The following is a 27,842-nucleotide window of genomic DNA, read 5'->3' on the forward strand; positions in this document are numbered from 1 at the left end:
TCCTTCGTCGCACGTTTTTCTTAGTCTATCTCTTTCGCGCGCGCGCACACACAAACTCACATAAAACATTATTATATCGGTAAATACAAAAGCAGGCTAAATATAAATACACACCTATTCTCCAATAATTTTACGGTCTAGTTAGAAATCAATATTATGAGTGACATTCGAAAAGTGGAATTTCAGCGGGATTACGGCACGTAAATAATTTCGAAACGCTTAGTTTATTTCAAAATAAAGAAGAAAATCAGTTACACAGAAAGAGGTGGAATGTCTATTGATTTATTTATTATATTGTCTCTTCCCACTGTCCTGTCGCCCGACATGTTAGCAATAGCAGCCAAATCTCGTTTAAAATATACACTAATATCTTAAAAAGGAAGGACTCTACCCGAAAAAAAAAAAGAAGAAACAAGAAAAAGAAAAAAAAAGATCGTTGTGGCTTGAATGCCCTTGATAGCAGGACCGCTCACTTAGAGCTGACCAGCAGCTAAACCACTCCTGAAAACAACTCCTTCAATTATTAACCACAGCCACGATGCACACGAAGGTCGGTTAGCTATGTAATAAATATCCCAGAAAACCCGAAGCGAAAAAAAAACTTCCAGTGTGATAAAATATATTTCCCATCTGAATTATCATTCCGTTTGATTTTATCGCTAAAGGTATTTGGTGATTCCATACGGCCCTTAATCCTCTGAGTTGAAATTCTGCCAAGGTCAACTTTGCCGTTCATAGAACGATAAAGTAAGGTACCAGTAAAATATTTTTTCTTTCTACCATAGGTATAAGGTTTGGAATTTTGGGGGAGGGGTTAGTCGGTTACACCGACCCCGGTGTTAAACAGGTTCTATTTCATTGACCCCGAAAGGCGGAAACGTAAAATCGACCTCGGCGGAATTTGAACTCAGAACGTAAAGCCAGACAAACGAGCCAAATATTGAATTCGATTTAATACTTCTATAAAACGTCCTAGACATGAATGGAATTATAAGACAAGGCGAAGACACAGACTACTAAATAATTAAATGAATTTAACAGGATATTACACACACTTTATTAATTTGATTCATTCTCCACCAATCGGAAGTGTTTGAATTGACGGAAGTTGAAAGGTCTCTCTCTTTCTCTCCCCCCGTTTCTTTCACTCTCTCTCTCTCTCTCTCTCCAGGAATTCTGGGTATTCCATCTCCATCCCAAAACACTGCGACTTGTTTTAAATATTATGGACTTGGGACAAAGTCAGGTCTTCTAATTAATCGGATTACCAACTCGGGACACAGTAAGGCTTATTACAATTGAATTATGGACTTAAGACAAAGCAAGGTTTACACTAATTCCGCTGAAAATATTATGGAATACCTGGACTTTGGTTCCATCTTCCTCTGATATGCCACGTCTTGTTTACTTCCACTTCTGTTATTCGGAATAGATTGGTCGTGCTTTCGATAAGTTTTTATTGAGGATAAAACTTGTATTAAGACAGGATGATGGAATAATTCCATTATTTCTGTTGGAACCATTTGTCTTATGCAATGAAGAATAAGTTATGAGGTTTAATTTTGTATGTAACTTGGCTCTTTTTGTAAACCTTGCTCTTAATACTCGCTCTACACCAACATCGTATTCTCTGTTAAATGAGACGTAACCACTAACACTAACCAGTATTAAACAGTTTATGCCAAATTGGTAAACATGTACGGAATGAACAACCAAAATATTAGCAGTTCGGAGTCTAAAGACTTGGAGAAATTCCTGCGGAGCTTTTCAATTATTGCAGTGCAGGCCATTGTCCAGTCTCGGTTAGGTGAAAGGATCCAAACGAAAAATTCTTCACCTTCACAATATTGGGTATGTAAAAACTATTTGATAATTCTTCTCACATCGTTAACATGTTTCTTATTATGTAATTGTTTATTTAATGTCTTGTGTACTTTTTAATCTTTGTACTTCGTGTTTATCAAGTTTGTTTTGTAAACGAATCCTTATAATAATAAACAGGTACCGCTTGTATAGTACCACATTTGTTCGTTTTTCGATCAACTTCTAAAAAACTTGTCTTCATGAAGATTCCATTCTAAAAACGAAATGTTTAATAAATTATTTTCATAATTACTCCACTCTGAATAAGCGAACAAGGGAGCCACTCCCTTGTTCGCTTGCCTTACTAGAAACAACAAATAAACCTTTTATATGACACTCCTATAAAAAAAAATAGTAAACGGGTACATTGGAGATCGGGGTGTAGTGTCTTTAGAAAGAAATAAACGAAAAGAAATAAGAAAAGACTTGGTAGTCACGACAGGACTGTCTTTCACCATGTCTACTGTATAACGACTGACTTGAAGCAAAATAACAACAATAATTCCAGCTGAACAACATCTTTGAAAGCCTTCATCTGGCAGACATTCTTCACTTGACCTAGTTTGAAATACTAGAGACGGCGACGTGTCATGTTCTTATCACATTACACGATAATAAACTTAGTTTTCAGATTAGTTGGGTTAAACTAGATTTATTGTATTGAAGTGTCTATCTCTATTTCCTGGTTGTGTGTTCTAAGGTACTCCACAATTTGCATCGACTCTTGTTGAAGTACATTAAATCAATGCAAAAATGACAAGCATTTATCTAGTGTTGTTGTTTCGCCAGACCAAAGGCATTTAATTTGTGACTGTCACGTATAGCTTTTAAAAGGTAGGGTGTATATGTATATGTAGGATTACATTATCCAATGTGTTTTCCCTTAAGACAGTAGGGTATGAATTAAGGGAAATTTGGCTGCTATTTCATGCAGAGGGAGCGTCCTCGTAGAAGTTCCTCTTATTGGCGCGTCAAGTCATATTTATTTCAACTAGATCGATATTTTTGATCATGTATGGGATATAAATACTAATTTTTTTTGCCAGTAATGTTCTATATATATTCTTCGTACACCCTCTACTCACTTGACTTCTTATGTCTGATGTTGTTTATTAGATCATTTCTAAATTATTTCAGTTATTTTATTCTAGGGAGGTACTAAAAAACAGCCCCTCCCTTTCTTGTTTATCTCGATCTTCACGAAGATTTCTCAACCCTTTCGAGCCATTAAGGATGTTATTCCAGACTAAACTTTTAATGCTTTTTAATTTCCACTTCAGTGTTCAAAATGTAAATCTAGTTTTTCTATTCTAAGTTCATAATCTCTATTGTAAATCGTTCGACTATTTGAATGGACCCTATTTCTATATTTGTGTTGCAAGTTATTTTGCTGTAGTTTCTTTAATAATAATACAAGTTAGTTTGATCATGTTCGGATTTGTCTTAATATTTTAGCTTCAATAAAAGCATTTAGTTGCATGCCTTTACGTTCTGGTTTCAAATCGTGTCGACGCTGGCTTTGCTTTTCCTCCTTCCCAGAGTTGATAAATTACCAGTTTTCTGAGAAACTGGTGTCGATTTAATCTAAGACTAAAAAAAAAATTTCATTAAAAAATATTCATTCTTCTGAAAGTTATGACCTCCCAAAGTCTGGTAGGTAAAACCCTGTAGTTATGCCCTTTGTGCCTATGCTACAAATCAATAATAGCAACTGTAAAAATCAATGTGTGCACGTAAAGAGAGTGCATTTTCTTTTAATGTCTCGATCACCTGCTTGGTGTTGAGTATAATGTGCGATGAGAGATAAAGAGGGAACGATGGAGATGGATGGAACGAGGAATTATTGTAGAAAGCTGAATTCAATATATTGTAATTAGTTAATATATATTAATTGCCATAGAAGTGCACCACAATTGTAGTGTACTATAACAATAACAATGATAATTAAACTAAATTAACAGCATGCAATAGTATATATTACTATAAGTATTTTAATAATAATGCTTAATTACAATTGTGTTAAATTAGTAAATACAAACGTGCCTTGAAACACACACACACACGTACGTATGTACGTACTTATATATGTATGGCTCGACTGATTATTAAAGCCATGTACAATCGTGTGACTTGTTCTGGTGAAAATCTGTTTATAAGCTTAGCTCTGCCTTCAAATGTAGTTGTAACGCCTCACAAGATCCTGTCAAACATGTGGCTGAATTATTGACTATTTTGAGACGATGATGACGCTCGGACTTCGGAGAGGGATAAATAAAATAAATCTCCAAAGACAGGAGTAGAGACATCTGCAGTATTTTATTTCATTTTCATCGTCTTTTACCTTTAGATAAAATGCAATTACTACTCTTCGGTGTAATTTAATGGGTTAAGATGTTCTTATTTATATGCAGTGGAAGAAGTTGACAAACAGAATGGTTCGTTTTACAAGCATCCCTAATGACTTACAAGCATTTCACTACCCTCTTTCTTCAGAGAAGAATTAAGTGTCCATTTAGAATCTTCTATAATGTAAACTCCGAAGAATTCTCTCTACTTTTGGTACATAGAGGAAGATGTACGAAACATCTTAACCCATGTTAACCCACTGTCCTCGTTTGAGGACATTGTTAACTGATCGCAACATAGTGCTTGTATTTATTTAACCATTGTATTTGGTTTATTTACTGCAATAAAAGTTAACTGGACGCTTCCGAATGTTCGTTATCCTTATTTATGTAACTACCTTCGAAATTTCGACAGAAATCGCAAAATTAAAAACCTGGGTTAAAATGGGTTAATACTTTCACATAGGTCGCCTTTATAATAATTTTTATCAGATACGCAATACTATAAAATTGAAGGGATATAAGTCGATTCTTTTCCTGTTGATATTTAACCCTTTAGCATTTAAATTACTGACAAATGTAATGTTTATTTATCCACATTATTTTGAATTAATCATGCATTATCTCATAGCTTTGGGATTTTGATGGTATGATTGTTTATCATTGGAATGACATTGTAGGGTAGGTGTGAGAAGCCCAACATGGCCAGTTTGAATACTGAAGGCTTAAATGTGTATTAAAATTCAACACGTGACAACTTCAAGAAACGAAAAAAAACTTTGTAAAATCTGCCAATGTTGTTAAACACCTTTCTCAGGAGAATATGTCATAGAATTGTTTTTTATTTGGTCTTCATCAGTTAACATCCTTGTTACAATGCTAGCATGAATCGGCTGGTTTGACAGGATCCAATGGACCCAAGGATTGCATCTTGCTCCAATGGCATGGTTTCTATACCTGGATCAGTGGCGGCTTGTGTATAGGCACTGCAGAACTGCAGCACCAACTATTTCCACTCAATATTATTGATTAACATTCAACATAATGAGTCCTTTTTTCTTCAATTCTTTCTTTATCGTTGTACATTGTATAACCTTTAAGCTTAATGTCAGTAGCCATGCCCTCGTTTATGAAGAAAATACAAAAATCCTTGTATAGAACTGTGCACTTCACCGTTCCAACATGGTGTTTGGCTGTTGTGTGCATGCTCACGTGTCCAAGATAGAAAGCTTCACACCAGGGAGAGAGAGAGCACTGGTTCACGCAGTTCCGGTCCACGTGTGTTGTGCTTAAAAATATGTTTATACTCTCGAATGTGATAAAGTGTAGAATTAGATTATTCTCCTGCTTCCAGCTACAGTGTTACTGCCAGGATTTGAAAAATAGAGCAGATTTTCCTCCCTTATTTTGTGATTTAGGGTGTATTTTTGAGAAACAAGGCTGAATTCGCAGCCATGTTCAGTGAACAAATTAAACACACTCCCTGGCAGTGGCTAAAACATGAACTGATGAAGTTTATGTATGAATATTCTTTTCATGTTTCTTTCCTTTTACACAATATTAAAACAATGGCTGAAAATTTTCTGAAGCAGCAACACCACTAATTTTACCTACAAGCTGCCACTGACCTGAATGCTCTTTTTAATGCCACCTACTTTATAGCTGGGGGCTTGTTTTTGTGGCAGCAGCACTAATAAGGCCACCGTGCGAATTGCAAGGCTATGAACCCCAGGGGAGTGACTTTATGCAAAGGGATGAGGAGTATATTGGGATAAAGTATGAGAGAAAAGGGCCAGAGTAGAGAAGGTTTATAACTGTAGAGGAGCTACCGTGACTACTCACAGTTTAGAAGAGAGGGTGGGTGTGAGTGGGTTGAATGGGAAGCTATAAAAAATGGTGGTGATGAGTTGGTCAGGGTGGAACTTTGAGGTACATGAGTGGAGCAGAGGGACCAGGAGTGAGTGAGAAAGGAGAGGATATCTGATAGTGTGGAGCAACAGAATAAAAATGATGATGCTGTAAACAAAAGAATGAAAGAGAGATGATACACTGTTGGGTAGATTATAGGAATGGATGAGGATGAAGAATTAGTTGGAACGAAATGTTGCTATTTTCCTGTTTCCTATGTTAAAGAATCTGTTACTTTATAACTTTTTGGCAATGCCTAACAATGATTAAACATTCTTGTCTCTTTCAGTTTTCTCCGACTTTGAAAGATGTGCCAGAATTGAATCGACACGCTCGAAGTTTTACAACTGGTTATCAACCTCTCTCGGGACAAACAGTGTGTGTTGAAATTTCTCTTAAAACCACTGAAGGGGATTCTATGGTTTTGGAAACCTGGCACATGGGTCTGAAGATGTCCAGTGACAATAAAGAAAATCAGGATCGTGAAAACAGAGTACCACATGTCCTTTATTCAAAGATGTGTCTAGCCTTGCGGTCGTTAATCTACACTTCCAGAATCACTCCTGGTTACACATTATCTCGAAAGCAAGGGCCTGATAATTACATTATATGTTACAAGATATACTATGGCACACCTCAGTTACATGAACTGGGGCCAGATCATCAAAGGTTAAAAGCAGGACGGTTTCCAACGTCAATGGGAATTATGTCCATTATTGTTGATTATCGAACAAACATGCAGATTTCTCAGCATAAAACCACAAAACACATTGCTATTGAAATGAAAGATGACCATTACAAAGCTGAAACCGGGAGTCCTCGTAAAAGCACAGCTCCTCGGCCGTGCCATCCGGGGCACAGAAGGTAAAGAATGTTTTATTTTTACTATTATCAAATTTAGATTTAAATCTATGTTTATTTAACTTAGTGTTTTGTTGGATTAAACTGGAAAAGAATTAATTAACATGGGTCTTGCTAATGTGGTTGATCTCAAAATGTTGAGCCCCACAGAGGAGGTGCTAAAGGCCTGAGCAGACTGGGGATTTGCTGTGCATGAGAAGACCTGTCTGTTGTAGTGAAAGTGAGGTCCTAAAAACATTGCTTGTGATTATACACTCACTGGGTACTGCTCCAGTACCTTATTTGCTCCTGTTTGGCATCAACATTTGTTCACTATGAAATAAATCATTTGTGCAGGTCGTTCGGCAGCAGTTGAACAATCACACGTCGTCTTCGACGGGAAAGTCCATTATATATATATATATATATATATATATAGTACTGGGGTCGATTCATCCGACTAGGCGCAGGAGTGGCTGTGTGGTATGTAGCTTGCTTACCAACCACATGGTTCCAGGTTCATTCCCACTGTGTGGCACCTTGGGCAAGTGTCTTCTACTATAGCCTCTGGCTGACCAAAGTCTTGTGAGTGGATTTTGTAGACGGAAACTAAAAGAACCCCATCGTATATATATATATATATATATATATATATATATATATATATATATATATATATGCATGTATGTGTATGTTTGTGTGTCTGTGTTTGTCCCCCCAACATCGCTCGATAACCGATGGTGGTGTGTTTACGTCCCCGTAACTTAGCGGTTCAGCAAAAGAGACTGATAGAATAAGTACCAGGCTTTAAACAAATCCAAACAAGTACCAAAACTAGTCATTAGATTGTCGCCATGCTGGGGCACCGCTTTGAAGAAATTTTAGTCAGATAAATTAACCCCAGTACTTATTTTTTAAGCCAGGTGCTTATTCTATCAGTCTCTTTTGACAAACCACCAAGTTACAGTGATATAAACACACCAACACCAGTTGTCAAATGATGGTGGAGGATAAACACAAAGATGTACACACAAGCACACTTATATATGTATACACACACACACACACACACCCGATGGGTTTCTATCAGTTTCCATCAATGAAACCCACTCACAAAGTTTTGGTCAGCCTGAGGTTATAGTAGCAAACACTTGCCCAAGGTGCCACGCAGCAGGACTGAACCCGGAACCATGTGGTTGTGAAATAAGCTTCTCACTATGCAGCCATGCCTTATTGCTTGGTTATTTTTAGCTGTTGTTTTTTCTTTCTATTTTTATGACTTCAAATATCTTAACACTGACTTAATTTTGTAGTTTTTTTTTGTTTTGTTTCTTGTTGGTCTGGTTCTAGTTTGTGACGGTAATTTATTTCAGAATTATAGGTTGATAAATTTATTACGTCACTAAATAAAACTTTGCCTTTGTTTCTGTTCCACTTATAACATCCTCTGGAACAATTAATTTCTGATGAGCATGATTAGTCATTATGATCTGTGATGTGTCTATTGGTTGAGAAGTCCCCAAACACAATATCAGCCACTTTGGAGACCCCTGGGTTAGGGTATTCAACTCACGATTGTAAGGTCATGAGTTCGATTCCTGGTGGCGCATCGTGTCCTTGAGCAAGACACTTTATTTCACATTACTCCATTCCATTCTGTTGGCAAAAATGAGTTGTACCTGTAATTCAAAGGGGGCCCACCATGTCACATTCCGTGTCATGCTGAATCTTCCAGAGAACTATGTTAAGGGACTCAGCCACTTGTACATTAATTTCTTGAGCAGGTTGTTCTATCGATTGAATCAACTGAAATATTTGTTGCCATAACAGACAGAGCGCCAGTTTTTAATTGCAGAGAGCATTAATAATAGTTTTGGTACCAACTTTTCCAAGAACATCCCTGATTTTCATATGGAACCGTTTCCTCTTGGTGTGTTTATATTTAAATTGAAAACCCTATTTATATTGGAGGATAGGAGACTCTTTTAAACATGGCCATTTTGGCGCTGCTGATTCAACACTGACTTACTTCACATCAAATGTCATGTTTTTCTCATCTCGTTATTTATTTATCTCTCTTTCTCTCTGTAAGCGTCTTGTTATATTTGTATGTATGTGTAATGTCTCTCTTCTCTCTCTCTCCTATCTCCCCTCTTCCTGCACTTGTATATTTCTATGTGCGTGTAAGTGTTTGTCCCCAACCACTGCTTGAAAACCAGTGTTGGTTTTTTTACATCCATGTAACAACAGACCGGCTAGATAGACCAATAGAACACACACCAGGCTTAAAAACGAAAATAATTACCGATGTGAATTTGTTCAGATAAACCCTTCAGAGCAGTGCCCCAGCATGGCCCCAGCCTCCTGAATGAAACAAGCAAAAGTTGGTTAATTGTTTGGAGAGTAAACAAACTCAACGATGCCATACGCCTGGGTGAATCTCTCTGACTGTGAAGATAGAAGAACATTGGTTATGTAATCTAAAACTGGATGACAAGGTGTGTGTGTGTGTGTGTGTGTGTGTGAACTCGAGAATTGTGGTGAGTTATCAAAGACATCTGCCGACATATCTAACAGAAGGTGGTTGTGAAGAGAGAAAGAGACTCCATTCTTTGCTACATTCCACTTTTGTTGTATTACTAGTATCATATTTACAAGTCATTTACCTACGTGCAGCCAGCCTCCTATTGGCACCCGAATGACACATTTAGTGGGGATGGATTTCAGGAAGAATGCCTTATGTACTTTGGCTTTATAGCTAAAATGACTAGATTTGGTGATACAAACAAAAAAAAAAAAAAATAGAACTCAAAAAATAAGTAGGCATGGCTGTGTGGTAAGAAGCTTGCTTCCCAACCACATGGTTCCAGGTTCAGTCCTACTGTGTTGCACCTTGGACAAGTGTCTTCTACTATAGCCTCGGGCCGACCAAAGCCTTGTGAGTGGATTTGGTTGACAGAAATATATATATATATGTATGTATTTGTTGGTCTATGTTTGTCCCTCCCCACCATCGCTTGACACCAATGTTGGTGTGTTTACATCTCTGTAACTTAGCGGTTTGGCAAAGAAGACCGATAGAATAAGTACTAGGCTTACAGAAAATAAGTCCTGGAGGTCGATTTATTCGACTAAAGGCAGTACTCCAGCATGGTCGCAGTCACATGACTGAAACAAGTAAAAGAATAAAAAAGCGTCTTTCTCATCTTTAAACATCTGCCCCCACCCGAGTGTGGTCAATGTCAGTGGCCCCTGACTGGCTCCTGTGCCAGTGGAACTTAAAAGCACCATCCGAATGTGGTCGATGCCAGTGTCCCCTGATTGGCACCCATGCTGGTGGCACATAAAAAGCACCACCTGAATGTTGCCTTTTATCAGGGTCAATGAAGTACCAGTCAAATACTGGGGTCCATGTAATAGACTTGTCCCTTCCTCCCAAAATATCTGTCAAATGTAAATAATGTACATAATTCCTCATCTTTTAAATATAGAACTGTATTACATAATGATACTGTTTGGAATAATATCTCAAGTAAAATTTGATAACGAATGATCAATTAATAATGAAAATATAAAAGTGGAAAGTATTTTTTCTCTTCACTGGCGGGAAGTTGATGAATAGGTGCATATAAATCCATATAAAAGATATACAGACATGCAGCACAGTGATGTAAACATGAATGATAATCAGCAGGTCCTGGGTAATTGAGCATTGTGGATGGTTGCTAGGGTGTGCTTTTTGTGGTCCAGGCATAATCTTTCACTGATCACCCACCCATGTTATCAGAGATTAGTCTGATAAGCGTAAGACAGTTCTTAATTGAGCGTCCTGTATTATCCTGGATCAGTGATGAAAGAATTAGTGATAAAGGAGTATAGATACCACATTTAACTCTGCCAGTCTGTCTGACTGTTAAAAGAAAAAAAAAAGAAAAAAAGGAAGACCCAAATATGTCAGAGTTGACAAATGACGAAAGATAAACAGCTGTAAAAACTTTTCTTTCAATCATTATCATCATCATCATCATTTAACGTCCGCTTTCCATGCTAGCATGGGTTGGACGGTTTGACTGAGGACTGGCAAGCCAAAAGGCTGCACCAGGCCCCAATCTGATCTGACAATGTTTCTACAGCTGGATGCCCTTCCTAACGCCAACCACTCTGAGAGTGTAGTGGGTGCTTTTTACGTGCCACCAGCACGGGAGCCAGTCAGCCAGCATTGGCAACGACCACGCTCAAATGGTGCTTTTTACATGTCATGATTTTCCTCCAGCCCACATAATCACACACATATGCACCCATGCACACACACACTATTAATTCCTACATTTTTTTTCTTCTTGAGCCCAGTTTGGTTTCCATGATGTCTACAAGTGACTGAGATCACACCATTCCTCTGTACTGACACTGATCCCTTACAACCTTCAAGGTTAGCAATCTTGGGAGGAAGGGACAGGTCAATTACATGGACCCCAGTACTTGACTGGTACTTCATTGACCCTGAAGGGATAAAAGGCAAAAATTGACCACGGTGGGATTTGAACCTGAAAGAAATGATGCTGAGCCATTTCCATCTGACATGCTAACAATTCTACCAGCTCACAGCCTGTAATTTCTAAACCCCCCCCAGTTATCTTCATAACTCTAGCTATGCTTTCTATTGAAATCTTAAACCCATTCTGTATCCACACTGCCTGCTAATCTGCTATCTTTGATTTACCATGATTAAAATATTCCTATTTAAAACTTATCTTCTCTGGTTTCCCATCTGTTACCTTTAAATGGGTCATATCTTCAAGAGATGAAGAAAAGTTGGTCAATATCTCTCTTTCTCTCTCAGTATCTTTGGTAACTTCAGATTCCATAATCCCCAGGCCTCACTTAGTCTTAAAGCTAAAATAGTTACTAATCTTCAAAGATTTGCAGCAGCCAAACTCAAATTTGCCAAACACCTAAATCCTATTTTCTTTCTGCCACTTCCGTGATTACAATATTTTACACAAGTTTCAAATTTTCTTGTTATCATCAACTCCAACAACATTGTGGCCCTGTCTTATGCCTATGCAGCAATGAGGAAGCCTCCCTGTTGTTTCTCAACCCACTAGAAATAGCAGCATCTTTCAAATCTTACCTCTTAATGGGAAAGACCACATTAGATAACAAACTCCTTAATCAGTTGTGGGCAGCTGTTTATGAGAATTAGGCCATGTGAAACATAACTCATAATTAGGTATGCCATTCAGAAAGTACCTGAAACAGCAGGTTGTTAGTAACTATCCTAAATCCTAAACAAGAGCACTTAGAGAGTGCAAACATCCGCCAAGGCAACAGCAATGTCCCCTCAACGATTAGCCAGAGATGATTTTCAAAATGAGAATATCTGAAATAAACTTGACTGCTCTCACAAATGAGAAAAATATTAAAAATGAATCCAATCGCTCTCAAAAATTAAGTCCAATAGATCTGTTATTTTAATGAATTTTAATTACCTTTTTTTTGATGATATCTGAAAAGAAACAACAATTTTTAGCAAATCGTATTAAGCGACACTAATAATAAATCAGAAAACATAAAAATAAACAAGCTTTTGATGGTTTTATAGATATTTCAAAATTATGATGCTAGGTGTTTCCATTATTTTGTCTCACCCCCGTATGTATATATGCATGTGTATGTATATATATGTATATATGTGTGTAGCCTTGGAGAAACATCATCATACAAGTGAGGTTGTTTATTGCCAGTCTTTTGCATGAACATGTCTAGTTAAGGGGAAATATTACTTAGCTTGGAAGCAGGTAATGTTCAGCAACAGGAAGAGCAGCCAGCCATAGAAATTGTACCTCAATGAATTCCGTCTGACCCATACAAGCATGGCAATGTGGACATTAAATGATGATGAATTTCCTTTTCATGTTAGTGGTTTTTTTTTTTTTTATCAGATATTTTGTAATTCTTTTAATATTTAGTTTTGTTAGTATTTAAATGTTTTTTGGGTTTTTTTTCTGTTTTATTTTTTAAACTCAGGATTGGCAATATACCTGAAAATATCAGCACCAATGAAGTAGATGGTCAACAAGGTCCTTTTTATGACTGTACCGTAGATATTGAACAACAGATTTCTAATCCAGTAGTGAATGGTTACGTACCGAAATCACAACCGATTGATATTCGCCAACAAGTAAATGGCCACAGAAATGAATGTGAATTCTCTGAGTAAGTATTCTTGATACAACTTGGAATGATTGAATTTAATTTACTATAAAAGAATCAAGGTGCAGGGGTGGCTGTGAAGTTTGCTTTTTAGCCACATGGTTCCGAGTTCAATCCCACTGCATGCCACCTTTGGCAAGTGTCTTCTTCTATAGCCCTGGGCTGACAAAAGCCTTGTGTTTGGATTTCATAGATGGAAGCTTAAAGAGGCCTGTTATGTGTGTGTGTGTGTGTGTGTGTGTGTAAACATTTAACATCCATTTTCCATGCTGACATGGGTTGGACAATTTGACAGGGTCTGGCAAACCCTAGGGTCATGTCAAGTTTCAGGATCAGCTTTGGTATGATTTCTATGGCTGGACACCCTTCATAATGCCAACCACTTTACAGCATGTTTTCAGTGTTTTTTTTTTTTTTTGTGCCGTCAGCACTCGTTAGATTTCCAAGTAACTTGCAAGACGAGGAAAGAAAATGAAAAATGAAAAAAAAACAACAACCCTTTCTTTCTCTCTTTCTCAGACATTCTTTCCTGGTGCCCAAGCCATGAATTCACCTTTTCAGTTAGACAACTGCCCCTCTCACTCTATCTTAGTTTCTTATCTCTCCATGCTGTACTCCACTCAGTTAAGGGGTCTTGTCTTGTGGGTACTTGGTGACCTTACTGGTGCTGGTGCCGTTTAAAAAGCACCCGGTACACTGCGTAAAGTGGTTGGCATTAGGAAGGGCATCCAGCCGTAGCAGACATGGAACCTGTCAGAGACCTCTGGCTCATCTGCTCTTGTCAAACTGTCCAACCCATGCCAGCAGGGAAAAGAGGACGCTAAAAGATGATGACCTATTTATTTGTCTGGACCGTGTGAAAGTGACTTTTTATGATGGTAACATAATAGGTAGATTTTATGGATGTCGTTGGGACTACTTTTTGGACCATGTACAGATTTGTAAACCCTTTTGTGACGTCATTTCTACCCTTCCTGTTTCTTTATACGCAGGACACTATTTGCTCTGCAACCACCTGGTTTTGGTTTCAGTCCCACTGCAAGACATCTTGGGCAAGTGTCTTCTACTATAGCCTCGGCCAGAATCTTTTGTGTCTGAGATCGGTAGAGGAAAACTGTGTGGAAGCCTAATGTTTGTGTGTGTGTGTGTGTGTGTGTCCTCCGCCACCGTTTGACAACCAGTGCTGGTTAGTTTGGTAACTTAGCGGTTCGGCGAAAGCAAACGATAAAATACGTACCAGACTTTATAAAGAAAAAAATAAGCACAGGAGTCGATGTCTTCGACTAAATCCCTTTCAGGCAGTGCTCCGGCATGGCTGCAGTCCAACGACTGACACACGTAGAATATCAAATTAATATTCAAACAGGGGAGGGAGAGAAAAAACGTGCACCTGCAAACTTTCTTTTCGATTTCAGTCAGTTCTCCCATCAAGTTACTTCCCTTGAAATGTATTCGCATCAGTCATTGTCTCTTGTTAATCTACAGGGGTTTTTTTTTTTATGATTCATGTAGAAAATTTTCTTTGGAATACTGGCATTCCTCAGAAGAGGTCGACCAGATTTTAATTGAAAAGACTATTGCTTAACCTCTTAATGTTGTGATTTATGCACTGATATTCTTTATAATATTCAAAAAAACGATCTTATTAATCAAAAATGATCACTAATATCTATGCGAGATCATCATCGATTAGAAATGCATATTATGTGTGATCTATTGCAATCGAGGTACATTTTGCTTTATATATTTTTATACTTCAACTTATTCAAAGTGTTTCCTTCGTTTTTCTTTATATATTTATTTTCTGTTTATAAAAAACACATATTTTTTTCTAACTCATATTCGGTTTCTTTCTGTGATTTTGTCGAATGATTTATTATTATTATTATTATTATTATTATTATTATTACTTGTCGTCTTCTTTTTGAATTGTAGATAATAGTAAATTCTTGTAACTAGTCTGTCTCGTGTTATATATTTCGTTTTGCATCTTCTCAGCATGTGTGTATGTGTGTATATATATATATATATATGTATATAGACAGATATATATATATATATATCGAGAGAAAGAGAGGTGTGTTTTAGGCATGTCGTAGAACCAGTGTGTGGGCACTTGTCTCCCGATTAATGTGTCAACGTTTTCTCCATCACAGATATCTGAACGATTTCTTGCTATCAAATATAAAACTTGAATTTATCTTTTTATAAATTATAAGAACCGATGTATATTTTTAATCCTGGAAATATAATATCTGTGTTAGGCTTGTGTGTGTTTAACTACAGCTACACAAGAAATGTCGCCGGTGCTCGGCTCTTGCGAGGTAGACACACCGCATCATGTGTTAACCTTTTTACCATCAAATGGCTAAAAAAAATAATAATAATAAAGCCACCGTTTTCGCTACAAAATGTATTATTGACGATTATAAGATGGATTATTCATTTTATTTCCTTATTTTAAATGGAGTGAAGCTACTTAATGTAAATTAACCTGCACCCAGGCTGGAGTAAAAATGTCTTAATTCTTTTGTAAATGATTTCTAGCTGAAGATCTGAACTGATAATCACAGACCGATGAAATAAAACCGAAAGGGTGTTATGTATGTGTGTGTGTTGTTTCTAATATAAATTACTCAGTAATTACATCGGGAATATTAGTTTTACTTCCATACGTCCATTATTATTCTTGATTGCATTCATTATGATAATTCACAGTAAAATAGATATCAATTGGTCATGCTATATATGATATCCGGTTGAAAATAAATGCTGTACTGTGGAAGGGGGTCGCTTTCTTTTTTGTGTTCAGTTTTTTTTATTTATTTATTTTCTTTAAAGTATATTACAATCATATGTTATGTATGAATTTAGGACAAGCTATGTTTAATCGGTTTCGAGCCAACGGAGGCGGCTCCAACTGTCGCTTAACTTGCTAGAAATAGCTACCACATCTTCCACGAGTCTCCCGCTACCGTCCGAATTAATAAATACGTAAAATTAAAATTGATTACAGGTTTGTTTGATGAAGGTCGGCCGGGGGTTAAACAACAACTACGAGACATGAAGAAAATTGTTGTCGAAAGTTAGTGTACATCAGTATAATGGCTTCATTACAAAATAACGTGTGTGTAATATATAGATACATAGATAGAGAGAGAGAGAGAGAGATAAACTTTCGTATAAGCAATTTTATGTGCTGTGCTTCGCTATCTCTTTACTAAAACGAAGTTCTCTATGCACTTGACAATAAGATATGTTTAAATTATAAGACTGAGACAAACCAGCATTTAATCATTATTGTGAAGTTTGTAGTGATTCGAAGGGGTTTCAGCTGCTATTTCTAACACATCGAATGACCACGTAGAAATTCTCTCGTTTACTCCAGCGTAGAGTAATAAAGTGTTCCTTTGTATAGAAGAGATGAAGAAAAAAAGACAAGCAGAAATGGTCTGTTATATAGGCACAAGCCCAGGAATTGGGGAGGGGGTAGTCGATGAAATCGACCCCAGTACTTTACTGGTACTTTATTTTATCAGCCCCAGAAGGATCGACGACAAAGTTGATTTCGACTGGATTTGAACTCAGAACGTAACGTACGAAATTGGCTGAAATACTAGTTTCTGGATCAAATGGACGCCTACAAACATTGGACCTGTCATGTTAGTGAATGCACGTGATGTATTTGTTTACATAAAACGTGATACGAGTTCGGTTTTATTTTCCTTTTGTCTTTTTACTGCCGCAAATTTTTGTCCACTCCTTGCTCAGCCCTAATTCAACAGATCTATAATCAAAATCATTCCAGCCGTGACTAACCTGCCTTTTATTTATTTATTTTTTTGTTACCAGTCACAGTGTACCTAGGACTACATGATCTACAATGTCCCTCGTTTGTTTTAACTCTTTACCCGTCCAAATCATTTCCATAAGTTTAACCTAAACGTCCGTGCTTGTTTTCTGACCTTTTAATTACGCGAAGTTAATTTGGTTTTGTTTGTGGGTCATATATTTCTTTTTTAGATGTTGGACTATAAGCCAAGTGCCTATATATATTAAGGTCTGAAGATACACCATAAAGCTACCCTTTATGGCGAGAAACCCAGAGTAGCCCTATAAACCAGCCTTTACCAGTAATTAATATAGACTGTGCTGCTTCTCCTGATTTATATTTTTCTCAAAAAAAAAAAACATATATATGTGTGTGTTGTTTATATATGCACCATTCCTCCATGTGATTGGCTTGGAAAATTAAGATATTTACATATTTTCTTAACATGAAACTAATGGTAGCCTGAATATTCAAATAAAGGAATTTTATTCACCACTGCGATGTTGAGCACTCATTGTTTAACATTTACACACACGCTCACGTCAGCCCCTTCTTTCATACGCACCTTTCATAAGTCTCACGTTATTGCTGTGGTTGAAAACAAAATGGTAATGTGCATCATATATGATGCATGGACAACAGGGAAACATACAGGACAGGCAGAGGGTTAAAAATGTGATTTGAGATAAATTTGGCCTCAGTGGTCACACAGAGATTCCCTCTTCGGTTCCTGTAGCTTGTTTTATTTGTTGACGTAGAACGTAGTTGGACCAACAAGGTGTTAGGGTCCACCGTTTTACCCTCTTGGCATGTTTTTGTTGCGACTCAAGAAACAGCGTAAAAATCAAAACGTTTCCTTTTCTTGTTCAAGGTGCAATGGACAATAATGTAATAGAAAAAATATTAATAAATAATTTATTTTCTGTAAATTACGTAAATATTTTCAACTATACACTCACGCACACACACACGTAAAGCTATCTACCCCATCTATATATCCACATGTACACGCACGTACATATGTATATATATATATATATATATATATATGGATACATATATTTATTAAAAACATACATATGCTACAGAAACATTTCCACACATATACACACAAATAGGCACCAAAACACACACACACACATACCCACGCACGCACACACATAAATTATGTAAATATTTCTGTCTAGTTTAAGGTAAAAATTTTGTCTCTGGTGCTGCATTCTTTTCTCTTATTAAACAAACCAAGACATTCCACGCGATTCGTATTCCACTTTAACCGATCATCTGCTGCCATTCCAAAAGACAATATTTATCTCCAGACACTTCCAACACACCTTTTCCATCACCAGAACCAATAAGGTTCCCACGTGATATTAAAGGAATAAATGGCTACCAAAAAATCGATAGATTTTTATCATTTCTCCTCCTCTTCCTCACCAATGATTATTAACGAAATAAATATATAACAGAAGTTACGATCATTTACTGTAATTGCTTGGTTAGATTTATTCATGGTAAATATTGTTATGTCTAAATTATTACTCTACGCCTGGCATATGACAGAAATTAGTAGCATGTGTGTGTGTGTGTATATATATATATATATATATATATATATATATATATAATGGGTGGGTGGGGGTGGACACATACACACTCAAGCAGTGCTCTAAAATGTCCTTAGCCGTCATAAGCAAAAGAAACGAAAGCCACAACCTAGTTACATGTCCACACGCATACATTTGTGTATGTCTTATGTATATATGTATCATCATCAGGTTTACATCCGTTTTCACACGCTTGCATACGACTTACACAACGACTCGTCATTTCTCTGTCATCTGCTACATATATAATAGTAGTAATAATAATAATAATAATAATAATAATAATAATAATAAAAGATAATAAAGATCTCAGTGGGGAACCTCAACGTGGTCACTCGACCTGCTAGAAATAGAGCCACACTTCTCTCAAATCTATCTTATTGTCTTAAGTAAGGAAAGGACATTGGATAATAATAGTCAGTCCTAGATATCGTTAAAATAGATGGGGTTTCATCACAGCTGGGCTATCTTCGATCATCGTGCTACTTAAACGGGGCTGACCTAAGGTTAAACAACAACTGTGTATGTGTATGTCTTTATCGTTTGGTTGTTTCGGCCAAAGGACTGCGGCCATGCTGTAGCACCGCCTTAAAGGGTTTTAGGTACACAATTTGACTTTTTTTTTTCCCTTTTTTTTATGTCCTGTGCTTATTTCTGTCTGTATTTTTTGCCGAACCGCTATATTATGGGATGTAAACAGACCAACATCAACCCGGTTGGACCCTCAAAGCCATTCGATGACTTTAAAAAATTCTATCATATTTTTATAATAAAAATATTAATTAGAATTGTATGAAACAAAAAATACTGTTGAAATATTTTGTGCTTTGTGGAAGCATAAGCAATATACCGCAGAAAAAAAGTTTAACAGCAAAATCTTCTGTGGACCCTGGTTGAGAACCACTGATCTGTGCGGTTGGAGCAAAGCTTTTTATGAAATACCATTTGGGTGGCTTTCTCGACAGCCGAGAAAACTCCTATCCACGATGTTGGGAGGGGGTTTAGCTACCAATGGCACTCGGTTATAAGGCTGCAAGGAATAGAGTTTATCTCCGTGGAGTAAAGTGGGGTGGGGGGGGTTCAGTTAACGAGTTGGGGAAAGCCCCTAATGGATATTTAATGCAACTGGAGCATCGCATTCCTGGATGCGTTGCTTTTTACTACGGTTAAAAAGTCACGCTTCATGATGTAGTGTTGGGGGGTTAGTGTAGGGCGAAGTGTTTGTTAGTGAGGGGAGCTCTGGTGGAGTAGCTTTTTGGCAGGCAGGTAATAAAGGTTATTTATGACTGTTTGTGTAGGAAGAGAGAGCTGACAGAAGTTTGTCTGAAACTGCTGGAACGAGGCCCCCCCCCTCTCTCTCTCTCCACACTCATACGCACAGAGGGCGGGTGAAGGAAGTTGCTATTGTGTTTAATGGCTGTTGATGGGCCTTAATTGTCAAAACTGATGATGTAGAAGAGCGAAGTATTATATATCTACCGTACTACCTTTATAGGCACTTCTTCCATCACTGTTGGTAGTTTCAAACCCATATTATTTACAAACTAGTTTTTAAATCTTTATTGTTACGCAATAAACTATCCTTAAAGATGAGAGTTTATATATAAGCAATAAATAATTCAAAAAAGAAGGAACGTTTATATAACAAAGAAACAACACCTAATATCAGCAGGTTTGATATGTTGTATATGGAGCCAGTCTTTTTAAATTGGTGCCATTTATGAAACTCCCTTGCGTAGTTAGGGAGTGGGTAGGAGGGGCACTTTTAAAAAGGCGCCACTTTCGGGTCTGGGGGCGACAAACGAAAGGGCCACCCCGGGTAGCACACACTGTAGCTACGCCAGTGCTCAAACTGTATGCTTTGTCCTCACCAGTGCCTAACACTGACGTCCCTATCACGTAATTTGTATATATATATATATATATATATATATATATATATATGAATGACAAAATAGTAGAACTTACATAATCACCTTCATCGACTTACAGCTGTTTCTGCTATGAAAATCAGTGCGCTCAGAGCTAAAGCAAAAGTATATTGAGTTCTAACAACTGGTTATTAGTATTGCTGTATCACTCTGCCTAAGAGATCATTATATATATATATATATATATATATATATATATATATACATACACATACTCACACACACATGCAAAGTAACTGAGGGGTTGATATTTTCATGCCTGGCATTTATCAGACTTACTTAAGATCTATCCAATTAGTGCAACCAAACAGCTGTCTGTGCCTAAAAGTATGAAAAGAAGTAAATTCCTAGCAATCGTTCTGTTTCTCTCCAATAACACTAATATCTTCCCATCTGGTTGAAATGCAAAGAAAAGATAAACACCTCACGCAGATTGAGTTCTTTGAACGGTGCTTTCATTGCTGCTTGGATCCTGTTCTACATCACAATCAGCACAGGTTCTTCTCAAACCTGGTGATTCATACATAAAAGTAGGGTTTTCTTTTGATATGCAGTTTCCCTACTTTGCCAAATACAGGGCATCTCTCTATAATGAAAGCCTGTTTATAACGATGCAATTTGTATTTTGACAATGTTTTCATTTTGGCCACATGATAGACATCAGTAATTTTCAGCTGTACTTTATGAGAAGTGTTGACTTAATTAAAATGTAACATTATCAACTCTTGTTTTATGAAGTTCACATGTGTCTTTAATGCAGTTATTTCAATAATTCTGATCCATGGCAATGTCTGGTACACACACACACACACGCACACTCACACACACAAATTTCAAATTCCATCTGTGTTCTTTTTATACCTACACTTATGGAATCCCATCATATATACATGTGTGTATCTTTGTGTCTGTTGTTCACTAACATCCTTACTGCTTGACAACCTGTGTTGGTTTGTTTATGTTCCTATAACTTACAGTTTCCAATAGAATAAATATCAGTCTTCAAAAGCAAAAAACCAGTTTGTACTGGGCCCTGTTTCTTTGACTAAAACTGTTCAAAGCCACGCCCCAGCATGGCCACAACCTGTACTTGCACCTATCTCTGGACAACTGACCATGGCTGTGCCCATCACCCTGTTGGACATAAGATATCTTTACTGCCATCATTTCATACGGTCCTCCTCTAACCATCATGGCTAAACTAAGCACAACAATATATTAACTTTCCTCCAATCTTGCACCTGGCCTCACGAAAGACTTTTGTCTGTATATATTATGCGTAACAGCATTTACCGATTCTTGGCATCTTTTCACAGTGCTTGATGCATTGCGTGGACAAGCCAGAGAATCTACTCTCTTGCACGCACCTTGTAACACTCAATTGCTTCAGTAGCTGTGTTCGTTGCCCAATTCTCTCTTTCATACAACAAACAGCATCATATTCTGTGTTTTTCTCGTGCACCACTTACACGCTCCCCGTCACACCACACACGTTTTCCTCTTTTTTCTTGCTTTGAGAGATAAATTGTTTATCTCCAACTTAAAACACTCCAATCTTCCATATGTGATGTGGTTTATGTTTTTCACTTGCTATTTGATTAAGTTTCATGTAAGTGGCACAAAAATTTCTAAACAAACACTTCTGTTCTGACATTAATAAATGTTATTTCTGGGCCAGGCACATCACCACGTAAACCAAAGTAGTGCAGTGCTTATGATTAAGATGGCAGCATTTTGTGAACTCTACATTCTTCTGGTATGAGTGGATGTTTGTGTGTGTGTGTGTGTTGTATATGTATACACACACACACATGGCTGTATTGTTAAATAGTTTGCTTCCCAACCACATGGTTACGAGTTCAGTTCTACTGCACGAGAGCTTGGGCAAGTCTCGTGAGTGGATTTGTTTGAAAGAAACTGAAAGAAGCCTGTTGTGTATGGAAGATATATCATCATCATCATCATCATCATCATATTACTGACCCTTACCTATTTCCAAGGAAGGTTATATTTCCCCCATGCCCAGACATGTCTTTCCACTTGTATAATGAAGATGCTTGTTCACAATCATTACATGATGTTAAGGCTAAGATACACACCTGTAGTGAATTGTCTCCTCATAATTCCACCAGGTGCAAAACACCACCTTGCGTTCGAAGCACCCATGTTTGGCAAGAGATTCTGGAAGCCAGCCCTTGCTTAATCATTACTTTTGCATGTTAGGATTGCAAGAAAATATCTCCCTCTGATTATTAATTATTCCAATCCATGGCTCACTTTTGGCGCTTGCAGGATTTCATCAACCAAGAGCAGGCAGCAGCTTCAGTGGAAGAGTATTATAAAACCTTTGACTCAACCCAGATTTTGTAATATATATAATGACCTTTATAAATGATGTCAGAACTTAAGTAGAATATGGCAGAATGATTAATTGACAGTAGAAAGCAAAGATCTAATCTACAGTTAATTAGCAATTTGAAATTAAATTTAGTGGGAAATATATTAATGATAAAAGGTATAATTAATTCTTCTTTTGAAGTAAGAAAACAAAATGCCAGTGTAGCAGTTGAAATGATTATTAATTATATAACACCACTCGTTAATAAATGAGACTTTATTCTTGGTTTTACAAAAATAGACTTGCGTTGAACCCTTCAGCATTCACATTGCTCTGCTCTCAAATGTAATACTTATTTATTCTCATTGTTTTGAATTAATCATGAAATATCTTGTAGCTTTGAGATTTGACATTGTAGAGTAGGTGTGAGAGGTCGGATCTGGCCAGTTTGAACATAAAACTAGTAGAATATTTGGGCTGGATATGGCCTGTTTAAATGCTTAAGGATGAATATGCCTGAAATACCAAAAGGGAAATTTCCTTCAGCACTTCCCACTTTGAGGAAATGTATTATTGTCATCATAGTCATCAACCCCAGGACATTAGTGGCCCGAGTTCTGGGCCAGGACCGGTCACCTGGTGTCCATAGCATATAAATGATCAAGATCACAACGTTCCCCCTTAAACAGGATGTCTGTCCATTGCAGAGTTACTTGCTTACAGCTGAGTGGCAATGTGAAATGAAGTGTTTTGCCTAAGAACACAATGCACTGCCCAGACCAGGGAAGGAAACCGTGATCTTGCAATCTTTAGTTCAAATCTCTTAACCACTAGGCCATGCACCTTTGCTGTTTGCTAATCAATAAATATATCCTGTCAAGGATGTTGATGGATCAAGTCCTTCCACAACATCAATATAAACAAACAAATCTCTTTCAAATTATTGTTCTTGGTTCAGATGATGACAGGTCTATTTCATCAGGGTTGACAACACCACCAGGCACTCATTTTATACTGATCCCTAAGTTAATGCTGTTAGCACTAATTAAACCCTTGATTTTCCTGTAGATGGTGTATTTGAGTCACATCAAAGATTTCATTTTTTCAAATATTTTAGTTCTTCCTATCTACTTGGATACTTTGGTGTATGTTTTCATGAGGAATCTCTTATCACAACTTTGGTAAGTGCTGTAAAGGGAAGTCTATGAGCTTCACTGTAGCAGTTACAGTGTGGCGCCAACATATTGGAGTTGTTACTTATATGCTAACATGCTTAATTATATTAGTTAATGAACTAATAAGAGCAGGCATGGCTGTGTGGTTAACAGGCTTGCTTTGCAACTGTCTGGTTTCAGGTTCAGTCCTACTGAGTGACACGTTCGGCAAGGGTCTTCTGCATGAAATTTTAATCCATCTTTGTACACAAGTAAACAAGATCAGAAATCAGAAACTACTGGTAGTTATGAATAAAAAAGGAAACACTTAAATACTTAATCTGGTGAGTGCAGTATCTGAGGGGTAAACATTGTTGAATAATGCTTAACTCAACCAATCAAAAACAAAGGGAGATAACTAGAAAGAAACATTTTGAAATTAGTTGATGCATCCGAAAACCAAATTAATCCAAACTGGAAATGGATAATGTAAGGAGGGGAGGAATAATCTAAATGTTGATAGATACGTTTATTTTGGAAAATAAGTATCTAACATAAAGTTTGACCCCCAGAAATCTAGTCCAGTTATTTTTGTGAAGTATTTTCTCATGAACATTAAATATTTATTACTCTTTATTCTTAAAAGGCACTGGTGCTTAATACCATGTAAAAAAAAAAACACTGGTTCTGGTGCCGTGTAAAAAGCACCCAGTACACTCTGCAAAGTGGTTGGCATTAGGAAGGGCTGCCAAAAACAGGCTATGGAACCTGGTGTGCCCCCCCCCCCCAGCCTTGCCAGCTCCTAGCAAACCATCCAACCCATGCCAGCATGGAAAGCAGAAGTTAAAGGGTGATGATTGTTTGAGATATATGTGTCTAGATATGTTTGTCATGTGTGTATGTATGGATGTGCAGCTACATACATGAATGGGTGCATGTATACACTGGTGTGCACATGTGCATCAATGCACACATGCACATGAGAAAGTACTCAATCTATGATATAGAGTACATAGTGTTCTGGTAAACTGAATCACTTCCTTTTTTTCTTTTTTAAAGTTTCCTTCCACTGCAATATCATTCAGACAAGTGTCTTAGGGTATTTCAAACGAGTTTTTTTTTCAATATATATTTAAGTGTGTGGGGGGAGGGGGTGGTCCTCTTTGTGTATTTTCTTTTCAATGGTTAATTGCTAAATACAATTTTGTCAAGACGGTCGTTTTGGTTGTTGTTACAGTGTTGATTCATCAGTTGTTTTGTGTGTGTGTGTAGTATGGTCTTTGTCTGTCTGTCTGTATGCATGCATGTATGTATGTTGGTATCACAGATCTCAAAAAGAAATACCAGCACATGATTTCAGGCTTGATCTTCAACAAATGTATTTTACTGTAGTCCTGAATGGGTCATTACTTTGTGTAAACACACACACACACACACACACCATACTTATGCAATAATGTCTTCATAAACAGAAATGAGTATTCAATACATTCTGTCAAATGCTTATATTTATTATATGTAAGAGTTGATAATTATTTCTGTACCTCGACATTGTTTTCTGTGACATAGAGGAGCATTCATCAGGTGAAGGTCTTTCTCATGAACACACACACACACACACTCTCTCTCTCGCATACAATCAATATGCATATTAAGATCAATAAATCTTTATCCTTTCATATGAATTACATTTACTATTAAAAGTCATTGATTTTCTTTTTGCTTTTTTGTTTGTTTGTTTTAGTCATAGCCATGGCTTGTCGTTATTGTGCAGTTGTATTCATTTCCTTAATCGTAAACGTTTCCGTGTCTGTTGCAGCTCTGACAAAGAAAATGACTATCTTGATGAACGAGTGGTTGGTGCTTTTGCCAGTGATCTGCATTATAATCTGAACAAAACTTGCTCCAATGCAATGGAGGACATCCCCTTCATAACTCTCTTACAAAATGCTAACAAACCTCCCCAACAGAGTTGTAGTCCCTCAGCAATATCACACAATTCAGGAGCTGAAGACTTGGTAGCGAGCTCGGAAAGTGAGCCGGCCGTTTCAGACCACTTATTACAACAATACGGAAATGGCACTACCAGTGATGATGATGACGATGATGATGATGAAGAAAACTGCAATAAAGAAGGATTTGTGTTAATTGATTCAGTAAGTTGTATCTCATCTTTCTATCCATCCATCAATCAGCTTCATTATATTATGTCTGTTTTTCTTCTCTGGAATGGGTTTCACAGTTTCTTCCAGGAGCACAAGACCTTGCCCTTTTTTCATAGTCCCTTTGTCATTTGTGACCTAGAGCAGCAGAGAAAACGGCTAATTCTTGTTGTTGTGAATGATATGATTTATTTTTTTTTGCATGTTCTTTTCTGTGGATGGATGCCATTCCGATCACTTGTCATTATATAACCTGAATTGAGTTCATTGTATGGAGATGACATCTCTATAAAATGAAGTCTGTGGCAGAACTGAAGAGTCCCTTCGCAATCTTGAATCAGCTTCTATTTTAAGAGTCACCACACTCCTAGGCCAGTTGCCTTCGCTGCGTCTACATTCTCCTCTGTTCTTTCTTGTTCTTTTTTTAATGCTTTTTCTTTGTAATTGGACGCCTTTCCTGTCGCCCACCACTTTACAGTATGGACTGGTTTCTCTCTCCCGCTTCTCTTTCTGCTTTCTTATTTGTTGTGCTTCTGTGCATGTATAAAAAGAGAGAGGGAGCGAATAACCAGTCCATGCCATCAAGTCATTAGCAATAGGAAGGACATTCAAATTCCAGACCAAAATCAAAGCATAAAGAAAAGAAGACTGAAAAAATCCAGTGGAGACAGCAAGGCTTATTTCTTCCCTGCTTTTGTATATTTTGTGTATTTAGTTAGTGTTTCATACAGAACCATCACACAATGTTCCCTTCTTATTCAGCAACGATAACAACTCTCTGAACTTTTCCATCTTGTTCTAATCCATTTGCTATGCTTTCTAAACACCTGCCTCCTTTCCTAATTAGGTCACCTAGGTAACAATCTGATGCTGAGAAGAAGAAATTTGTCTCGAGTATGAATCAAGAAATGTTGTAGCTGAAATATAGGTATGGGTGTGACTATGTGGTTAAGAAACTTGCTTCCCAAACAAATGGTTATAGGTTCAATCCTACTACACAGCATCTTAGACAAGTGTCTTCTTCTATAGCTTCAGGCTCACCAAAACTTTGTGAGTGGATTCGGTTGATGGAAACTGAAAGAAGCCCATTGTGTGTGTGTCCTTGGCAGTACATCATAGTTGTAAGTGTCACTGTCATACAAGCAGTGTCATTCATTTCTGCATAAACGTGTCTAACTATAGGAAAATATTAGTTTGCTTGGAAACAAGGTGAGGGTTGGCAACAGGAAGTGCATCCAGCCGTAGAAAATCTGTCTCAACAAATTCTGTTTGACCCATGCAAGCTTGAAAAAGTGTACATTAAAGCAATGATGTTGATGGTTTAACATTAACAAGCAGTAACTTATACTCGTGTGTTTGTTTTTACTTTCAGATTCCTCCTTTTGCTGGTGAAGACACTTGTAGTGATTTATGGCGCTGCTACCAAGAGACACAAGGAGTACCTGCCCTGTCAATATGTAAAGAGGAGTTTACACTAGCTGAGACACTGCAGGATGTGACCAATCAACTACAAGCTTTTGAAACCAATTCTAGGGACTTCGATGATTTTGTAAACGAGTTGGCTGAAAAGGAATAATATCATTACTTAACAAATATTTTAAAAATAGGAACATTTATCAATGACAAATAAATGATTATCAGGCAATCTA

General features: G+C 37.2%; 1 protein-coding gene across 2 annotated transcripts; it reads left to right on the top strand.

Moving 5' to 3' along the window:
* Positions 1-1,178: 1,178 nt before the first annotated feature.
* Positions 1,179-27,842, top strand: LOC106871588 (autophagy-related protein 13). 2 transcript variants are annotated; one of them, XM_014918103.3, is made up of 5 exons: positions 1,179-1,851; positions 6,406-6,980; positions 12,984-13,172; positions 25,851-26,187; positions 27,566-27,842. In XM_014918103.3, exons 1-5 carry the CDS (start codon positions 1,696-1,698, stop codon positions 27,767-27,769), a joined length of 1,461 nt encoding a protein of 486 aa, XP_014773589.1. In that variant the 5' UTR covers positions 1,179-1,695; the 3' UTR covers positions 27,770-27,842. The 2 variants fall into 2 exon arrangements, with proteins under 2 accessions (XP_014773589.1, XP_089210735.1); XM_089354609.1 differs by lacking the exon at positions 12,984-13,172.

The sequence above is a fragment of the Octopus bimaculoides genome, chromosome 7 (genome assembly GCF_046866305.1).
Source record: "Octopus bimaculoides isolate indiv1 chromosome 7, ASM4686630v1, whole genome shotgun sequence".
Lineage (NCBI taxonomy): Eukaryota > Metazoa > Mollusca > Cephalopoda > Octopoda > Octopodidae > Octopus > Octopus bimaculoides.

Bases quoted from the DNA above. Each gene is read 5' to 3' on its own strand.
- LOC106871588 (XM_014918103.3), top strand. From the start codon at position 1,696: ATGTACGGAATGAACAACCAAAATATTAGCAGTTCGGAGTCTAAAGAC. The intron at 6,981-12,983 runs GTAAAGAATGTT...TTTTAAACTCAG, and splicing joins TGCCATCCGGGGCACAGAAG to GATTGGCAATATACCTGAAA. The intron at 26,188-27,565 runs GTAAGTTGTATC...TTTTACTTTCAG, and splicing joins GATTTGTGTTAATTGATTCA to ATTCCTCCTTTTGCTGGTGA.